This window comes from Toxorhynchites rutilus, chromosome 3 (assembly GCF_029784135.1).
Source record: "Toxorhynchites rutilus septentrionalis strain SRP chromosome 3, ASM2978413v1, whole genome shotgun sequence".
NCBI lineage: Eukaryota > Metazoa > Arthropoda > Insecta > Diptera > Culicidae > Toxorhynchites > Toxorhynchites rutilus.
The window spans coordinates 38,098,857-38,118,142 of record NC_073746.1 but is presented as its reverse complement, the minus strand read 5'-3'; the positions used below and the strand labels follow the sequence as shown (position 1 = coordinate 38,118,142).

General features: G+C 42.6%; 1 protein-coding gene across 8 annotated transcripts in view; it reads left to right on the top strand.

Annotated features, from left to right (window-relative positions):
- Positions 1 to 19,286, top strand: part of LOC129780249 (transient receptor potential-gamma protein) — a 313,946-nt gene that overhangs the window by 283,946 nt on the left and 10,714 nt on the right. For 6 of the 8 annotated variants that reach the window (XM_055788307.1, XM_055788306.1, XM_055788302.1 and 3 more), the window contains 6 exons: positions 57 to 325; positions 387 to 500; positions 563 to 758; positions 819 to 1,013; positions 1,281 to 1,845; positions 1,911 to 2,380. In XM_055788307.1, the coding sequence (XP_055644282.1) occupies positions 57 to 325; positions 387 to 500; positions 563 to 758; positions 819 to 1,013; positions 1,281 to 1,845; positions 1,911 to 2,380 (1,809 nt within the window). The remainder of the gene's footprint in view (positions 1 to 56; positions 326 to 386; positions 501 to 562; positions 759 to 818; positions 1,014 to 1,280; positions 1,846 to 1,910; positions 2,381 to 19,286) is intronic. The other 2 variants (XM_055788309.1, XM_055788308.1) reach the window with 2 other exon arrangements.

Below are 19,286 nucleotides of genomic sequence, written 5' to 3'. Positions count from 1 at the left end.
TGAGAAACGTCTGAAGAAGCTAAATACAAAATACAAAATTATTTTCTATCTTCCAGGTCCAAAGAGAGATGGCCACGAACAAGTTTGCAGCAGATTTGCCTCGCGAAAAGTGGGACACCTGGGATCCGATGCTGATCTCCGAGGGGCTGTTCAGTGCGGCCAATATTTTTAGCTCTCTGAAGCTGGTGTACATTTTTTCAGTGAATCCTCATCTGGGACCTCTGCAAGTGTCCCTCTCCCGGATGGTGATGGACATCATGAAGTTCTTCTTCCTGTACGTGTTGGTGCTGTTCGCGTTCAGCAGCGGCTTGAACCAATTGCTCTGGTGAGTGCATTCGAGAACTGACCATGTTAATGAACATATTAAATGGATGATTTCACTGTAGGTACTACGCGGATCTGGAGAAGAAGCGATGCCCTGATGTAACGATATTTTCCGGAGGGTCCAATATTACGTCCACCGATCCAAACGCTTGTGTGGTGTGGAGACGATTCGCAAAGTGAGACAACAACACTACTAAAAGATGGTTCGCCGTACATTCATGTTTTACTTTCCCTCCAGTTTATTCGAAACGATACAAACACTATTTTGGGCTGTATTCGGATTGGTGGATCTGGAAAATTTCGAGCTGGATGGCATCAAGATTTTCACTCGCTTCTGGGGAATGTTGATGTTTGGGACGTATTCAGTGATCAATATCGTTGTGCTTCTGAACCTGTTGATCGCCATGATGAATCATTCATATCAACTTATATCGGTACGCTCAGGTCACCAAATTGATAGTTGAGACACTGATTATAAAATGATTCATTTGCAGGAACGAGCTGACGTGGAATGGAAATTCGCTCGATCAAAGTTGTGGATAAGCTACTTTGAAGAGGGTGGCACATGTCCGCCTCCGTTCAACATCATTCCTACGCCCAAGTCCATCGTGTACGTCTTCCAGTGGGTCAAACGAAAATTCTGTGGTCACTCCAAGGCTGTCAAGAAAGAGCACATGAAAACGATTCGAGTGAGTACCGTTACATCCTATCTACCGAGTACCCACTTCTGGATGTTCTCTGGGACCCTGGGAGGGGGTTTCTCAAAAATCTGTTCATATTGCACCGTGTGTTGTTAATTTATCATACTTTATGACCCCCACCTATCCTCGCCTCGTTCCCTCTGTTTCCACCGTTTCTCCGGTCTGACTTTCACTGCATCCTTATTTTTTCTTCGTGTGAGAATTTTCTCCTTTTCCGCTATTTGCTCTGTTTCCGGTTTCTGTGTTCCGTTTCAGCGGAAGGTAAAACAAGCTAGCGAGCGGGATTTCCGGTATCAGAGCATCATGCGGAATCTGGTCCGACGATATGTCACCGTCGAGCAGCGTAAAGCTGAATCCCAGGGTGTCACCGAGGATGATGTCAACGAGATCAAGCAAGATATCTCCGCCTTTCGCTGCGAACTAGTGGAAATATTGAAGAACAGCGGTATGAATACTACGAGCGCCACTGGCCAGGGCGGAGGAGTGGGTGGTAAGAAGAATCGCCAGAAAGAACGCCGATTGATGAAGGGATTCAACATCGCTCCACCACCGGCTCCAGATGCTTCCCAACATCTTACGCCCGTTTCCGAGTATACCTCGCAGCTTCAAGATCAGTCTTCATCGCATGAAATGTTCGCCGGAGTGTTTGGACCAGGCCTAACCCCCAAGAAAGCTTTGCATCATGTGAATCCAATGCATCAGTACTCATCACAGTCCCAGAGCTCGTTTGGTGAAAACAACAATCCCATCCAGAAGCTCGCCAAGTTGGCCCCGAAGTTTCATTCCAAGCGAAACGGCTCGCAGAAAAAACGATGGGGTAGTAAGAAATGCAGAGTTTAGTCTCATTTAATGGATGGTTTGGGTGTTAATACTTGATTCTTATAGGTACCCTCATCGAAGCGGCAAAGCATGGGAGCGTGTCCCGATTTATTGGACGATCCAGATCAGAGGATTCTGTGTGCAATCACAATCAGCGAGGTGAGTCCGCCAGCCATAGCAACAGTCCCGCGTCGGATGAAGCCATCACCGAATCTCCATCGGATTCGAACCCGAGCTTAGATCGACCGGATATTGATCCCTCGCCGGAACCTGGTAAGCATCATCAGCATCACCATCATCAGCAGCAACACCAACAGCAGAGGCCGCAAGATGACCATCGCGGTAGAAGTGACCGGGGCCATAGTTCCAAAACGAAAGAGCCCTCCCATCATCACTATCATCTGCACTTTGGAGCTTTGGCTGCTCTCAAGCGGAAGAGGAAAAAATTCTCAACCAGTAGGAATACGAGTCCGGTGCTGGAACCTCCCTGCGAAGTGCCCCCAGTAATAAACTCGAAGAGTAACATCAGTAGTAAGGTGAGTGTCAGCTAATATGCACGGATTTCAAGATTCTAGGCATATTTTGATATAGGGCTACGTCTTCCATCAAGGGTACCAAATCTGAAAACAGTTCACGTTTTCATGATATAAAGTTACCGTTAATAACTGTTTTTGCTGTGAGCGAAATTTGACAATTGGTATATTGGTATATCGAAAATTCTTTAAGAAATGTTCGATATACTAAACATTACATTCCCATAGTCCGTAAATGGTTTAAATTGACGCAAATTGGAAGCATTCTTATTTTCCCATGCCAACTCGTCTGAGGAATTGACAGCACCATCTCAGATAACAGTGAAACGTTGTGGGTGTAAAAACATGGGTCTTTTAAGCAACTATGCATACTTGAAATATTAAAAAAAATTAGACTACTTTTTGAAAAGGGCCAAGATTTTTTCCCTTATTCTCTACAAAAAAATTGGAAATCAAAAACTATGATTCCTACAAAATTCTGATTAAAAAAGGAAATGTAGGAAATTGTTTAAAAAGAAATTTGCTAAAAAAAAATAATTATTTTTGAAATTAAAACTCTTTTTTCTCAAAAACGTATTTTTTTAATCCTCAAAACAAATTATATGGATAGACCTTACAATTTTCAGCCATGCATCAAAAGATGGGCACTTTTACAGAGAAACAGTTTTTCTAACTACAACTTTTTCATGTTTTCTTTGAAAAAAAACAACTGATCCTAATTTTGTTTAAAGCCAAGATAGCGATAAAATGTATGCGACAAAGTTTTAGGTCTTATCAACATATGAACTTTTGTCGAAGAGTCAACTTTCTATCTTTTTTTGATTCTTAGAATATCCGTCATTTTTTGACACCTGAAAGAAAATGATGTTTTGCTATGTTCTGCTTATGTATAGGAAAGGGAAAGGAGAATGGGCAAGTGCATTCGAATAAGTGAAGCGGACTTCTAAAAAAGACATATATGATGAAAATAATTGAGTCCGAATTGATCGAACTTTGAGGATAACAGGATAAAACCATCTTCCCAGATTCTGCCTGTTTGTCCGAAAAATGGAGAATAACTCTTGATACACATCGACTCATATTGTGAGCTAACACCGAATTGTAGGCAAAAAGATTGCTCGTTGCGTCGGGGAGGAAAACGAATGGTTAGTGCAATCGAAAAAACATACCTATTTTAATGGTCAAATTGCTTAACTTTTTTGCTATATTCAAGCGTGTTTCAAGCAAAAAAATACTGGATAAATCTTCTATCTAATGGTACATAACATAGCATAAGTCACAATAACGACTTTGAGCGATATGCGTTTGAAAACATTCAATGAATCGTTAAATTGTTTGTAGAGTGGCCCCCCTATATAGGAATCAAAGACATAGTTCTATGTTTCCCCTTGAGCTGTGGATGCGAGCGAATATTTCACTCGTTGTGCATCTGCCATCAAACAATCAACACATCGAGCCGAGTCATGGCAAAGTAGGCATTGTTCTCGTCCGACTCGTCCACTTGGGAATAACAGTGATAGGCATAAAAAAAATCCTCACCCATTTGAAATCAGTGTTCCAATATTTAAAGTCTTTTCAAACTTTTCGGTATTCCAGTCAATGCTGCGTAAAAGCAGGTACCGTAAACCGGGGACAAATGGAGCACGATTTCCGATAAAATGTGAATATTTTCAAATTGTTTTATTTAATTTTTTTTGTCCCATTTATTTATTTTAGGCTCATTGGCATTTTAGCTGTAACAGAGCTGTACATGTCACATATTTATCATATCTATAATTAGCACATTACACAGTTGCCATTTTTCGGCGTTAGAGTATTCCCTTCTATACCATTGCAAATGGTACAAATTTACACAGTAGCCATTTAGGCGTAAGAGTTTTCTATCTGTTCTTCCATTATCCAGTTGAGACTGGACAGCGGAGACAGTCGTTGATCCATTGTTGAGTTATTTATAGAACAGCAGCCCGATGTGTCTTGCAGAGCAGAGCAGTTGTATGGATGAATCGATCATATTTCGACCGTGGGTCGATCTCCATCGCTGATGATTGTTGCGTGGACGTAGTTATTCTATAACAACACAAAGATGGTCAATGAGGGCCCTGAGTTTTGAACTCACGATTGATCGCTTACTAAGCGAACGCGCAACCAATGTGGCTACGGAGACCCCCATTTTATTTAATTTGTACGCAATTATTTTTAAAACCAGTACTGGTGCTAAGTTCACAAAACTTCATGAAATATTTTGTTTAAACATTCCCTTAAACGTTAGTTTGAAAAATTCTTAGCAGAAAATTTCAAAATATACCTTTGGGGTGAAATTGATCAATCATTTTTTTTCATTATTTTCAAGTGTTATATGCATGAACATGTAGAGGAATATACTGGTTTCTCTACCTACGGTAATATAAATGATAATTCCAGGGTTTGAGGATACCAATTTGATTTAATCCACATAACGATTTAGTCGTGTTGAGATCTAGGGAACTCGAAATTCCCTAGATGCTTGCTATTAAAGCAAGACTTTTAGCTCGTCCTCTTAAGGGCTAAGCCCGAGTCAAAAATACCCCGTAATCGCAAATATGTTTCAGAATCAGACGGCTCCAGATTGGTCCGTCCGCGTGAAACTTGCAATCACTTCTCAGAATCGGGGTATTTTTGGATTTGGTTTTTTATATCTTTTCGGTACGTTGCCTGGTTGCCAACGCTCTGAGTCAAATATCAATAACATAGAAGTGGACTTTACACACTGATTTATTTTTAATTTAGATCCAAAGGCTTGAATGGATTTGAACTTAGAATTGAACTTAAAATCTAAAGGTCTATACCTTTGGATTGAACGAATTGAACTTAGATTTGGATTTTTGAAATGAACTGCTTTGCTAAGGAAGGAAGGAAGGTCTTCTATTATAGAGACTTTAAACTTTTACAGTTCATTCGTCTCTAGCCTTGAGAAAGGCCCTTTGAAAACTCTACTCTACTTTTACTCCAGCGCTACCACCTCCACCCTCTTGCCTTGAGAAAGGCACTCGATCCCTAGCCGTCCAGCTCGTCCAGCAACGATGTTGTCCAGTCGGTGTCCACACAAAGAATGGCTTTGCTAACGGTAACGGTATTGAATTAAAGAGACTTTAAACTCAGAGAGTTCATTCGTCTCTTGCCCTTGAGGGCGGGAAATTTAACTGAAGGAAAACTAAGAAAAACTATTGCAAAATTCGTTATTCTCGCTCGACTCAGTCCTAGTAACCGCTATGAATGTATGTCGTATCGCCGCACCCTACACGGCTCTGGGGCCAAAAACACAACCAAACAAATGGAGCAGGGAAAAAGCCCCTTTTAGTGTGCTTGAGGAGCTCGCTTCTAAAAAGGGCGTAAAAAACCTGCTCATCTTTTGCTGAAATTAGAAGAGAGAACAAACGTAATTTTATCAGTATAGGTAGATTTAGTAATTTGACATTAGATCTGATCGAATAAACCTGTATCCTTTAGGAAATCGATGGTCCTTTTTTGCTCGACGGCGTCGTCCGATAGTGCTGTCCTTATGGTGTCTGCAACCTGAAACTTTATTCTTGAAGCATTAAATTTAGGGCATGTGATTAATATGTGTTCCACCGTGAGTCTTACATTGCACGACTCACATAGTGTTGGTTCCAATCTACGCATGATAAATTTGTGTGTTAAAAATGTATGCCCGATACGTAAACGTGTCAGACATACTTGAGTAGATCGGAGAATACTATCCTTCCAGGGAAGGGTAGTATTCTTGATCCTTCGTAATGCATTATAGGAATCCGAGAAGATCACCACTTTACTGTCGTTATCACAGAGTGATGTCGCGACAAGGAGAGCGGCAATTTCGGCGGAGTATACCGAACATATGGAAGGCAGTTGGAATTTTAGCTCCGTGTTATTGGCAAAAACTCCAAACCCTGTTAGGTTTCCATCAAAAGACCCATCTGTGAAGATTTTGTGGTGGGTGTGATACTTGTTATGAAGGTGGTTATTAAAACAGGCCGTAACAATGCTGCTGGCTTCCCCAGCCCTGACAGCATTTTTGATTGACCAGTCTATCTTTGGCGGATGTGCATGCCATGGGCGTTGACCGACTCTGCTTAATGGGGCAATAGTCGGGAGGGTGACTTGGCTAATATTTTGCAGCCAAATGTTGGCTCTGGAGTAAATGGATAGAAGATCCGGGTATTTCTCGGACGTCCGGATGGCTTTAGTGGCTAGGATATTTGTGAGGAAGTGTTCGAAAGGAACTACGCCGGCCTCCACAAGCAGAGCGTTTATTGGGCTGGTCTGAAGGGCTCCTGATGCATATCTAATCACATTATGGTAGACAGGCTTTAAGTAATTCAAGTGAGCCCAAGAGGCACGGCTGAAAAGTTCGATGCCGTAACGAATTTTAGAGAAGATAATGCTTTTGCCTATGTTGTAGATGGTTTTACGAGAACTCAAGCGGCATCGGCCACCTAGAGCTTTCACCAGCCGCAGGCGGCACTTCATACTAGCTTTAGCATTTCTGAGGTGTTGTCCGAAAGATAGTTTACTGTCAACTAGCACTCCGAGAATTCGGACAGAGCTGACTCTCTTAATAGGCCTGCCATTGATTAGACATGTTCTAAACCTTTTCCTATGACCTTTACATTTGCAGCAGTGCATTATATTAGACTTCTCTGCCGAAAACTTAAACCCGATGGAATTTGCCCAGTTACTAACCGCCGAGATTCCTTCCTGCAGTCTTCTGCGGGCCATTTCTGGGAAAGCATTTCTTGCCATCAGCAGTAGATCGTCTGCATAGGCCAGTACCTCGGTGTTTTTAGGGATAACCTCTAGAACCGACTGCATAGCAACGAGGAAGAGGGAAACTGATAGAACCGAACCTTGTGGTACTCCGTTTTCTAGGCAACGGTGATCCGAAAGTACTCCTCCGAAGTAAACTTGAAAACCTCGATTGGTGAGGAAACAGCGAAGAATGTTGAAGAGGGAGCCTTCAAAACCCCATCGGTGGAGTTGATCGATAATGTTATGACGCCATGTGGTATCGTAGGCTTTGGCTAGATCGAGTGAAGCGATTTCGCTATGTTGGCCCTTTTCGATAGTTTCTTGAAGGAAATGATCGAGTTGACTGAAGTAGGTGCCCGTACCTTTACCTCGGCGGAAGCCATGCTGTCTTGGGTCTAATAGTTGGCATTCTTCAAGGGCCGTCTTAAGTCTTCGATTGATCATTCTTTCGAAGACTTTCCCTAAGCAGTTGAGGTATGTTTTCCTAAGCAGTTGGAGATGTTTTGAAAAAAACTGCATCAATATGTGTATCAAATGAAGGGGTTGACTATTTGAACACAAATTCAAAATGAGCCACGTCAGATTTCCATTTTCTACGGTTAGATGTTTCATTACATGTCCCTCGATTTTATTTTAGTCTCATCAATGCCCTAGATTATTGAAGAAAGGGGTGTGGTAACTACTAACTGCTACTTGCCTTATTGTTTTCCAGCTTTTAGTACATCATCTGTATTATTATTATGCTTAATCACAATGAAACCGTTGAACTTAAAAAGTGTTTTTTACTTATTTATTTTTTTAGTTCATAGTACATTATCTGTATTATTAGTATATTTCTCAACAATAAAACCGTTCAACAATTTCTTTAAAATTTAGGATTTTCATTTTTCATAAATAATCGTGTTCTACTAGTCGATCTCTTTCGTTCGATACCCATATTGATGGGGTTCTGAGGGAATATGAAATCTACCATTGTGTAGTGGCCGCCATCTTGGGTTTATATTTTTCATCAATAACTATGTTCATTTAGTCAAGCACTTTCGTTTGATACCCATATTGATGGGGTTCTGAGAGAATATGTAACCCGCTATTTTGTAATGGCCGCCATCTTCGATTAACATTTTTCATCACTAATTGTATTCTACTAAACAAGCCCTTTCATTTGATATCCATATTTATTTATTTATTTATTTATTTCAACACCGTCTTCTATTAGTACAGACTGAATTATTTACTTATAAACTAGATGTAATTGTTAATTCTATTTTTAAATGCGTTCTTTGTCAAGTTGAAATCGAAAACATCACATACAACATTGAACAGACGAATACATGAATCTAGCGGGTTGTTGTAGCCGTAGTTTGTCCTATGGAATGGAACCGATAGTAGATATGAATTCCTCGAGCGTCGAATGGGAATATTTAGAGACACCTGAGCTAGAAGCTCAGGGCAGTCGATGTTTCCTTGAAGTACATCAAAAATGAACAATCTTTGTATCGTTGTACGCCTGACAGATAGTGTATCCAGTCCTATGAGCTTGCATCGGTCGGCATAAGGGGGGAGATTCAGTGGGTCGTTCCATGGTAGCTGTCTTAGTGCAAAACGGATAAACTTTTTCTGCACCCGTTCAATCCTCAGGTTGTGAACTACGTAGAAGGGGGACCAGACAGGAGCAGCGTACTCAAGAATGCTACGGACCAACGAACAGTACATGATTTTCAGAACATGGATATCACTGAACTCGAACGCGTGGCGGCGTATGAAACCCAGAACTGAGAAAGCTTTGGCAGTCATAATGCCTACATGGTCATTGAATCTCAGTTTTGAGTCTATCGTGACTCCAAGATCGCAGATTGCCGTTGTGCGATCCAATATCGTCAATTCCATTTTATATTGGAAGACTATGGGGCTTTTAGAGCGACCGAAAGATATAGTCTTACATTTCCCTTCATTGACTCGCATCCCATTATCACAGCACCACTCTAGCATTGAGTTAATGTCTTCTTGAAGAACTACGCAGTCCAAAGGAGATGAAATCACCCGGTATATTTTAAGATCATCGGCAAAAGAGAGCTTGAGCGATGAAAGCAGTGAGTACAAATCGTTCATGAATATGTTGAACAGCAGTGGACCCAGAACACTTCCTTGTGGTACCCCTGACGTGATATAAAAGCTGCGGGATTTAGCTGCATTGACGACGACATGTGCTGTGCGACCACAAAGGTATGATGAAATCCACTCCGTTATCCAGTCAGGGAAGCCCATACATTTCATTTTCTCCGTTACTAGGAAGTGTGGGACTGTGTCAAAAGCTTTCGCGAAGTCGACATACACCGCATCAACTTGACGTCTCTCTTCTATCTCGCGTGATAGTGCGGTGACGTAGCACATTAAATTTGATGTGGTTGAACGGTGCCTCATAAACCCATGTTGTCCATTGAAGATTATTGGAGACGCCACGTTGTATAAAACCTTGTGCATTAGTCGTTCAAATACCTTGCTTAGGCAGCACAGCATAGATATACCACGATAATTTGTCACCTGATTGCAGTTTCCCGATTTGTGAATAGGAACAACGAAAGCAGTTTTCCATGCTATTGGAAATGTTTTCTCCTGAAGCGATTTGTTGAAGAGGCGAGCAATAGGGTTCGCAAGTTCAGTGGAGCATTTTTGAAGTAACAGGGATGGTATGCCATCTGTACCACATCCCTTCTTGATGTCAAGATCGTCCAAGGCGTTTGCAACATCATCAACCGAAAAGCGAATGACGGGTAGATTGATGGTGTGAGACTGAATATGAGCAAAACTGTCACGTTTCGATACTGGATATGCTACACTGAACACACTCTCAAAGAATGAGGCAAACAGGTTAGCAGCGTCTGTGTCCGTGTTGGCCTGGACATTTTCGAAGATAACATTGCGTGGGATGCGAGTTGAATTTTGCCGACTCTTTACGAAGTCCCAAAAGCACGATGGGTTTTGCTTAACACTGGCCTGGATCTTGGACAGATAGTTATCGTAGGTGGATTTTAGTACCGACTTGTAATGAGCTTCAATATCACGGAGATTTACGCGGTTGATCTCGGTTTTTGTTCGGAAGAAACGGTGACGGGCCTTTCTTAGGACGTTACGGAGATGCCGAAGTTCAGAGGTCCACCAGGGTTTGTTGGAGTTGTGAATTGCTCGTCTTTTGCGTGGGACATTGTCATCAAGTACTGAGAAAAGCTTGTCGTAAAATTTAGAAACTAATCTGTCCAAAGATCCGGTTTGCAATAAAATGTCCCAGTCAATGTCATCCAATACCACTTTAAGCCGCCCAAAATCGCAAGAGCGAAAGTCAAAACGAAGTTCGCTATCTAACGTTCTTTGTTCCACAAGAACATCACTTCTCTCATCGAAAAGCACGACCACAGGTACATGATGAGTGTCGACCGGCAGTAGAGGTGCAGTCGGCTCTATAATATCGAGCTGCTCAGGGTGACTTACGAATATGAGGTCAAGAAGTCTACCGTTCACATTCGAATAGCGATGAAACTGCTGTAATCCGATGGTAAACATAGTTTCAATAAGAACCTGCTCGTGCTCAGTAGAAACATTCGAGGGAATAAGTCCGTTTATATCATCATCCAATTGCCACTGTAAATGTGGGAGGTTGAAGTCACCTAAAGAGACAATGATGTCCACTGCAGAAGCACGGTCGGCGATTTGTTGAACTGCACTGGCATGTGCAGAAAAAGAGTCAACACTTGAGTTAGGCGGAAGGTAGACAGCGACGAGATAGATGCATCGACATTTCAATCTTATACAAACTGCTACCTGCTCAAGGTTTTCACAATTTGACAATATAACGACTCCACTGTTGAGGTGAGATTTGACTGCAATCAATACACCTCCGCCACGAGAGTGTTGACTGGATTGGGCGCTACGATCACAACGGTAAATTTTATATTCGGGTGATATTTCGGCATTATCGATATCTGCACGAAGCCATGTTTCCGTGAAGACAAGCACTTCATAGTCACAACTAGAAAGCAGCAATCGCAGTTGCACAATTTTGGTACGTATCCCTCTTACATTCTGATAGTACAGAGCAAAGATTCGTCGGGATGAATCGTATCCAGGAGCAGCTGAAGGGTCAACGCTATGATGTTGCTCAGGTGTTGTAAATGGATTGAGAGCGACGGCTGGGGTTGCATCTTCTACAAATTGAGTCGCTCGACTGGATATATCAGAAACTCCCGGCCTTTGATAGCTGAAAGCAAGGTGCGTTACTGGAAGGGATACGTACAAATCAAATGCATAATTGCCTGCTGAAGAGGACTGGAAGACCCCCTCTCTACTTTCGTACACAGGACCGGGATGGCTGAAGGTCGATGGCTGAAATGTCTCGACTGTGACGAAAGGATTGGGGGCTTCCATAAGGTTTACAGGCGTGCATCCCGGTGAAATTGGTGTGATCGACAATGTTGTGAGATTCGACGAGCTGTGAATATCGTTGCGGCATCTCTCTATCGTAGAAGCGCTGAAATCGGTTGGTATTACCGGTAGTGAATTGTCCAAGTTAAGTAGGTACTTGCCCGTTGGACCACTGTGGAAGTCCCCGTTTCCGCACCCAAACACAGGTCCGGGACGACTGATGATCGTAGACGGGAGGAGCTCGACTGTGAAGGGGGGATAAGGGGCTTCCATTGTGCTTAGTTTATTGCGTCCCGGGGAGGAAGCGGGTGTCGAAATTTTTCTGATGCAATGTCCTCAAACTCTCGAAACATTAGTCCTTCTGGCCATGTTGCTGGATCAAGAGCTTTGCTTTTAAGTGATTTATCAATTCCAATCTTAAATGACACGAATGAGAGCGTGTTGATGTCCTTTCCTCTGGGAACCAGCCTAACTACTGGAGGGTCACATTCGATTTCCAGATTAGCTTTCGTCATGGTCCGTACTGCGTCTTCGGAGCCTTCTATATTGGTAGGATTTTAAAAATATTAAAAATGGTCATCTTGTAAAAATACAAGAATAATAAATCATTTCTCTCAAAGAATTGCAGAGAAAACGAGTGTCCGTATTTCAAATCATGTTTAAAAAAGTGTTTGGATTTAAAATCACGACACGATGAAGAAAATTTCAAATTTTGAACAAATATATCATGATTTTGTGGAATTCTGTGATTCATAACTTAGATGAAGGCCTTCTAATTCTATAGGAACGCTAATTTTTCATGATATGATATGTCAATATTTTCTAGTAGTTGAAGTTATATTAAGTTATAGTAAGCGCTTAAGCGTCCGGATTTCGAAGCATTACTAAAGGGTGTGTCACATCAAATTACATCACGGAAAAAACGCTGTAGAAATTCGCCCAGTAGACCGACCCTTTTGAAAATTTTAGACAGTAAAATAAAAACTATTAAACAACTTTTGGCATTTTCTTTTTATTCATACTTCGAGCCCAAGCCCGTATGCTCGCACCTTCTCTTTACCCCGTCCATAAGGTTCTGTACAACGTCAGGTTGTAGTTTTTTTTTAACAGAAATCCATTTTTTCTTGAAGTCCGCCTCTGATTTGACAACTTTTGGGTTCTTCCGGAGGGTCTGCTTCATAATCGCCCAATATTTCTCTATTGGGCGAAGCTCCGGCGCGTTGGGCGGGTTCATTTCCTTTGGCACGAAGGTGACCCCGTTGGCTTCGTACCACTCCACACGTCTTTTGAATAGTGGCACGAAGCGAGATCCGGCCAGAAGATGGTCGGGCCCTCGTGCTGCTTCAATAGTGGTAGTAAGCGCTTCTGTAGGCACTCCTTAAGGTAAACCTGCCCGTTTACCGTGCCGGTCATCACGAAGAGGGCGCTCCGCTTTCCGCAAGAGCAGATCGCTTGCCACACCATGTACTTTTTGGCAAACTTGGATAGTTTCTGCTTGCGAATCTCCTCCGGAACGCTGAATTTGTCCTCTGCGGAGAAGAACAACAGGCCCGGCAGCTGACGAAAGTCCGCTTTGACGTAGGTTTCGTCGTCCATTACCAGGCAATGCGGCTTCGTCAGCATTTCGGTGTACAGCTTCCGGGCTCGCGTCTTCCCCACCATGTTTTGCCTTTCATCGCGGTTAGGAGCCTTCTGAACTTTGTATGTACGCAGGCCCTCCCGCTGCTTGGTCCGCTGGACGAATGAACTTGACAAATTCAGCTTATTGGCGACATCCCGGACCGAACTTCTCGGATCAACGTGATCTATGGCCGATTGATTCGTTCGAGAACTCGCGAGCTGATCGGACAAGTTTGAGAATCGATCCGATAACGGTGTTTTTTTTTCACGCAGATCTATATTGTGCCTTTTTTCATCAGTGCTTGCGAGTGAAGCGAGCTCAATTAAAAGTGGTGCACGATCGAGACGCTGAGGATCCAGTTCAGATCAACACACATTCATCACACGCTACACAGCAGCGGCAAGTAGAAGTTTATTTTTCTATTGTTCCATATATCATTCCTTCAACCTCCTGTGTACGATTTACACCATTGTCCAACATTGTATTTACCAAATCGGCAAGCGTTGGCATTAGGGGTGTACATCTTTCTTACATTACCGTTGAATTTTTGTTGAAACTTTTTTTCATTTTTGAATTTTATACAATAAAAAATTGAAATAAATATAATTTATATAACTTGAATACAAATATAATTTATTTACTCATTTATTTTTTTCTATTTTTTATTATTATTCTACACTGTTCACATCGAACAGGTGACTAATTCATTATTATGGATGAGGGTGGGGAGGATCCCCCATCCACGTCATTGAATGTTTCTGATGCTGACCCACCTCCTGAAGAGCAGGAGGATGAAGCAGACGTTGAGGAGGAAAATTCTGTGTATGAAGTAGAAAGTTCTGAAGATGAGGAAATTGATGAAAAACATGATTTTCGTCTAAAGGAATACCCGGAGGGATTCAAAGGTCCATTCATTGTATACTTTAGACGAAAATCAAAACCTCTTAATGTCATTCGCATCTCAAAAGAACTAACGCAGAAATTTTCCAAAGTTACTGAAATTACTCGGATGGGGCCAGACAAATTACGAGTTGTCGTCTCTTGCAGGACCCAAGCGAATGCAATAACGCGCTGTGATCTCTTTGCGATTGAGTATCGCGTATACGTACCCTGTTGCAACGTTGAAATAGACGGTGTAATAAACGAAAAGGGTTTGACTCGAAAAGAGATACTCGATGGTGTCGGTCGCTTCAAGAATTCCTCACTTAAAAGTGTGAAGATTCTTGAATGCGATCGACTGAAGTCTGTGTCACGTAAAAATGACAAACGAGTTCTCAATCGGACAAACTCTTTTCGAGTGACATTTGAGGGTTCCGCTCTTCCAAACTACGTTGCAATAGGTGCTCTTCGTTTACCTGTTCCGTTGTTTGTACACCGGGTAATGAAATGCAACAAATGTATGCAACTCGGTCACACGGCCGCCTATTGTTGCAATAAACAACGTTGCGCAGATTGTGGAGAGAGTCATGATGGGACTTCTTGCGCAAAAGAGCGCAAGTGTCTTCATTGCGACGGGGCCCCCCATGATCTTTCTCAATGCCCGGTGTACATACAACGAGGGAAAAAACTCAAGCGTTCCTTAAAGGAACGTTCCAAGCGGACTTATGCAGAAATGCTTAAGAGTTCCGCCTCAACGACTCAGGACAATCCCTACTCCATTCTGCAGAACGACGAGCCTGTAGCAGACGCTCCCAATGCAGGAAGTTCCGGTACATCGCAGGTTTCCATTAGGAAAAGAAAAATTACTTCTTTTCCATCACTCCCCAGAAAGAGGACCGAAACTTCCCAAGTTGGAATGAAACCTCGTATCGAACGTGCTGAGAATAGACCGAAGCAAGTACCTCCTGGTTCAAGCGGTTCTTCTACGCACCAGGGGTCCTCAGCACTTCCCGGAGCAGAGCCCAACACGTCTGTTCCTTTTTCGCGGTCGAGGAAACAGCCACAATCTGGCTTGCTTGCGCTTTCTGACCTGGTGAATTTCTGAATATTTTAAATGCTTTAAATATAAATGACCCTCTTAAAAGCATAGTATTATGTTTGCTTCCGATTGTGAGAACATTTTTGAAAGAAAAATGTGGTTTTTTAGCAGCGTTCATTTCCCTCGATGCCTGATTCAGTGCAAGAGGTCAAGGATTTGACCACTGTAATACAGTGGAATTGCAGAAGCATCATCCCTAAACTAGATCAATTTAAATTTTTAATTCATAGTTCTAACTGTGATGTATTTTCCCTCTGTGAAACATGGCTTTCTTCAGCCGACGAACTGAATTTCCACGATTTCAACATTATTCGCCTCGATCGAAATGACTCGTTTGGTGGCGTACTATTGGGGATCAAAAAATGCCACTCCTTCTATAGAGTCACTCTCCCATCGATGACAGGCATTGAAGTTGTCGCTTGCCAGACACAAATCAATGGCAAAGACCTCTGCATTGCCTCGATATATATTCCTCCAAGAACTATGGTTGGCCGCCATCAGTTTTTTGATATCATCGAGGCACTACCGGAGCCGCGGCTAATCTTAGGTGACCTCAACTCCCATGGAACAGCATGGGGTTCACTCTACGATGACAACCGTGCCACTTTGATTTATGATCTGTGTGACAACTTCAAATTGACAGTTTTGAATACTGGGGAAGCAACTAGAATAGCCAACCCTCCTGCACGGGCAAGCATGCTAGATATATCACTTTGCTCTTCTTCGTTATCCCTGGATTGCACGTGGAAGGTAATCAAGGATCCCCACGGTAGTGACCACCTGCCAATAATTTTATCGATCGCCAATGAATCAGGTTCTCGTGAGTCAGTCGATATTGCGTATGACCTCACGAAAAATATTGACTGGAGAAAATTTGCAGAAATAATATCTGAAGCACTTGTTTCAATGCATGAACTTCCTCCACTCGAAGAGTATAATTTTATATCGAGTTTGATTTACGAAAGCGCACTTCAAGCTCAAAAGAAACGTGTTCCTGCTACCACTTTCCGACGTCGTCCTCCATCACTTTGGTGGGACAAAGAGTGTTCAAAGGTCTACCTTGAAAAATCATCCGCTTTCAAAAAATTCCGGAAAACTGGACTAGTGGAATGGTTTCGAAAGTACCAAGCTCTAGAAGCCAAACTAAAAGGTCTGATTAAAGCAAAAAAGCGTGGATATTGGCGAAAGTTCGTCAATGGTTTGTCAAGGGAGACCGCTATGAGCACTCTTTGGAATACGGCTAGGAGAATGCGTGGCTGGAACCATACAAATGAAAGTGAGGAATACTCTGACCGTTGGATTTTCAAATTTGCAAGAAAGGTTTGTCCCGATTCCGTTCCTGCACAAAGCGTCGTACGCGACATTCCGCTCCAATGCGACATTGAGAATTTTTCGATGGTGGAATTCTCAATTGCCCTCCTCTCATGTAACAATTCAGCTCCTGGGTCGGACAAGATTAAATTCAACTTGTTGAAGAATCTTCCCGACTTGGCGAAACAGCGTTTGCTGAACTTGTTCAACAAGTTTCTGGAGCTGAATATTGTCCCGCATGACTGGAGACAAGTGAGAGTGATAGCCATACGGAAACCCAACAAGCCGGCTTGCGATCACAACTCGTATAGGCCGATTGCAATGTTATCCTGTATTCGCAAATTGTTAGAGAAAATGATTCTACTTCGTTTGGACAAGTGGGTTGAAGCGAACAATTTGTTGTCAAATACGCAGTTTGGCTTCCGCCGAGGTAAAGGGACAAATGATTGTCTCGCGCTGCTATCTTCTGAAATCCAAATCGCATTTGCTCGCAAAGAACAAATGGCTTCCGTTTTTCTCGATATCAAAGGGGCATTTGATTCAGTTTCCATGGAAATTCTCTCAGAGAAACTTCATAATCGTGGACTTTCACCAATTCTGAATAATTTCCTGTACAATTTACTGTCAGAAAAGCACATGTTTTTCAATCATGGCAGCTTGAAATCTTCTCGATACAGTTTTATGGGCCTACCACAAGGCTCCTGCCTAAGCCCCCTTTTGTACAGTTTTTACGTCAATGATATAGATGATTGTCTAACTAGAGACTGCACGCTGAGACAACTTGCAGACGATGGAGTTAGTTCCATCACGGGTACTAATCCCGCTGTTCTGCAAAAATTCTTGCAAGATACCCTGAACAATCTGTTCACGTGGGCTCTCAAGCTGGGTATCGAATTCTCTACGGAGAAAACCGAAATGGTCGTTTTTTCTAGGAAGCACGAACCCGCCCAATTCCAGCTTCACCTATCCGGCAAAACGATCAAGCACTCAATGTTTTTCAAATACCTTGAAGTATATTTTGACTCTAAATGTACCTGGGGAATACACATTGCGTATTTGAAACAGAAATGCCAGCAAAGAATCAATTTTCTCCAAACAATAACCGGAACATGGTGGGGTGCCCATCCAGGAGACCTCATTCAGCTATACAAAACAACGATATTATCAGTGTTAGAATATGGCAGTTTTTGCTTCCGATCAGCTGCCAGGATTCATATTCTCAAGTTGGAGAGAATACAATATCGTTGCTTGCGTATAGCCATGGGGTGTTTGCATTCGACACATACGATGAGTCTCGAAGTTTTGGCAGGAGTACCCCCGCTTACTCTTCGGTTCACAGAATTATCCAACAGATTTCTCATCCGTTGCAAGATCATGAATCCATTGGTGATTGATAACTTCGAAAATCTACTCCAACTGATTCCTCAGTCAAGTTTTATGTCTTTATACCATGAGTACCTTACCCACGACGTGCACCCTTCACCAGGCATCTCCAACCAAGTTTGCTTCCCTTACTTCTGCAATTCCTCTGTCATTTTTGATCTGTCCATGCCGCAAAAAATCCATGGAATCCCAGATAATCTACGCTCAGATTCTATTCCGCCGATATTTTCGGCAGAATATGGGGGCATAGTTAGACCTGATAAAATGTTCTTTACTGACGGTTCATTCATAAACGGGTCCACTGACTTTGGTATCTCCAATGAAAATTACAGTGCCTCTTTCAAACTCAAAGATCCTTGTTCCGTGTATGTTGCTGAACTGGGTGCGATATACTACGCACTGGGGATCATTGAAACATTGCCCATCGACCACTATTTTATTTTTTCAGACAGTCTCAGCTCATTAGAGGCAATCCGCTCAATGAAGGTTGATAAACGCTCATCTTATTTCCTAACAAGAATAAGACAACTATTGAGTGTTTTGGTCGAAAAATTATTCAAGATTACATTAGCATGGGTTCCCTCTCATTGCTCGATTCCGGGGAATGAGAAAGCGGACTCGCTAGCTAAGGTGGGCGCTTTAGAAGGCACACTTTTTGAAAGGCAAATTGCTTATAATGAATTTTTCCACATTCCTCGTCAGTATACGCTCGTAAGTTGGCAGCGCATGTGGAGTGGAGACGAGTTCGGTCGTTGGTTACACACGATTATCCCTAAGGTCTCGACGAGGGCATGGTTCAAGGGATTGAATGTAGGTCTTGATTTCATTCGCGTGATATCTCGGCTTATGTCCAATCACTACAACCTAAACGCGCATCTCTATCGCATTGGGCTCGCAGCAAACAATCTTTGTGATTGTGGCGATGGCTACCACGACATCGAGCATGTTGTCTGGTCGTGTATCCGGTTCCATGCTGCTCGCTCTCAGCTCTCTAGAGCACTGAGAGCACAAGGCAGACAATCGGATATCCCCGTCCGGGATATCTTAGGTAGCCGTGATCCTGATCTTCTGCTTCATCTATACCTGTTCCTCAGAAACGCCGATGTCAACGTTTAATGATGTTTCCTTCGTTGTGTCCCTGTTTCATATCCCTCCTATCCGATCGATAAACTTTTACTTAGTCGCGGCAATACATACACACACTCTTTACAGACACACGGGCCAAAGGTTGTGCAGTCCACTGATCATTCAACAAGAGCCAAAGGTTGTACCGCTCATGACAACTCTACACGAGCTGATGATTGCGCTGGCTAGTGACCATTCTATCCTGGATTCCTCGAGTCGAGAAAGACGCACCACGCTAGATATGAGGTACAGACTAGGGGGGCGTTGCTGATTAATGGTCAGCTGCATCC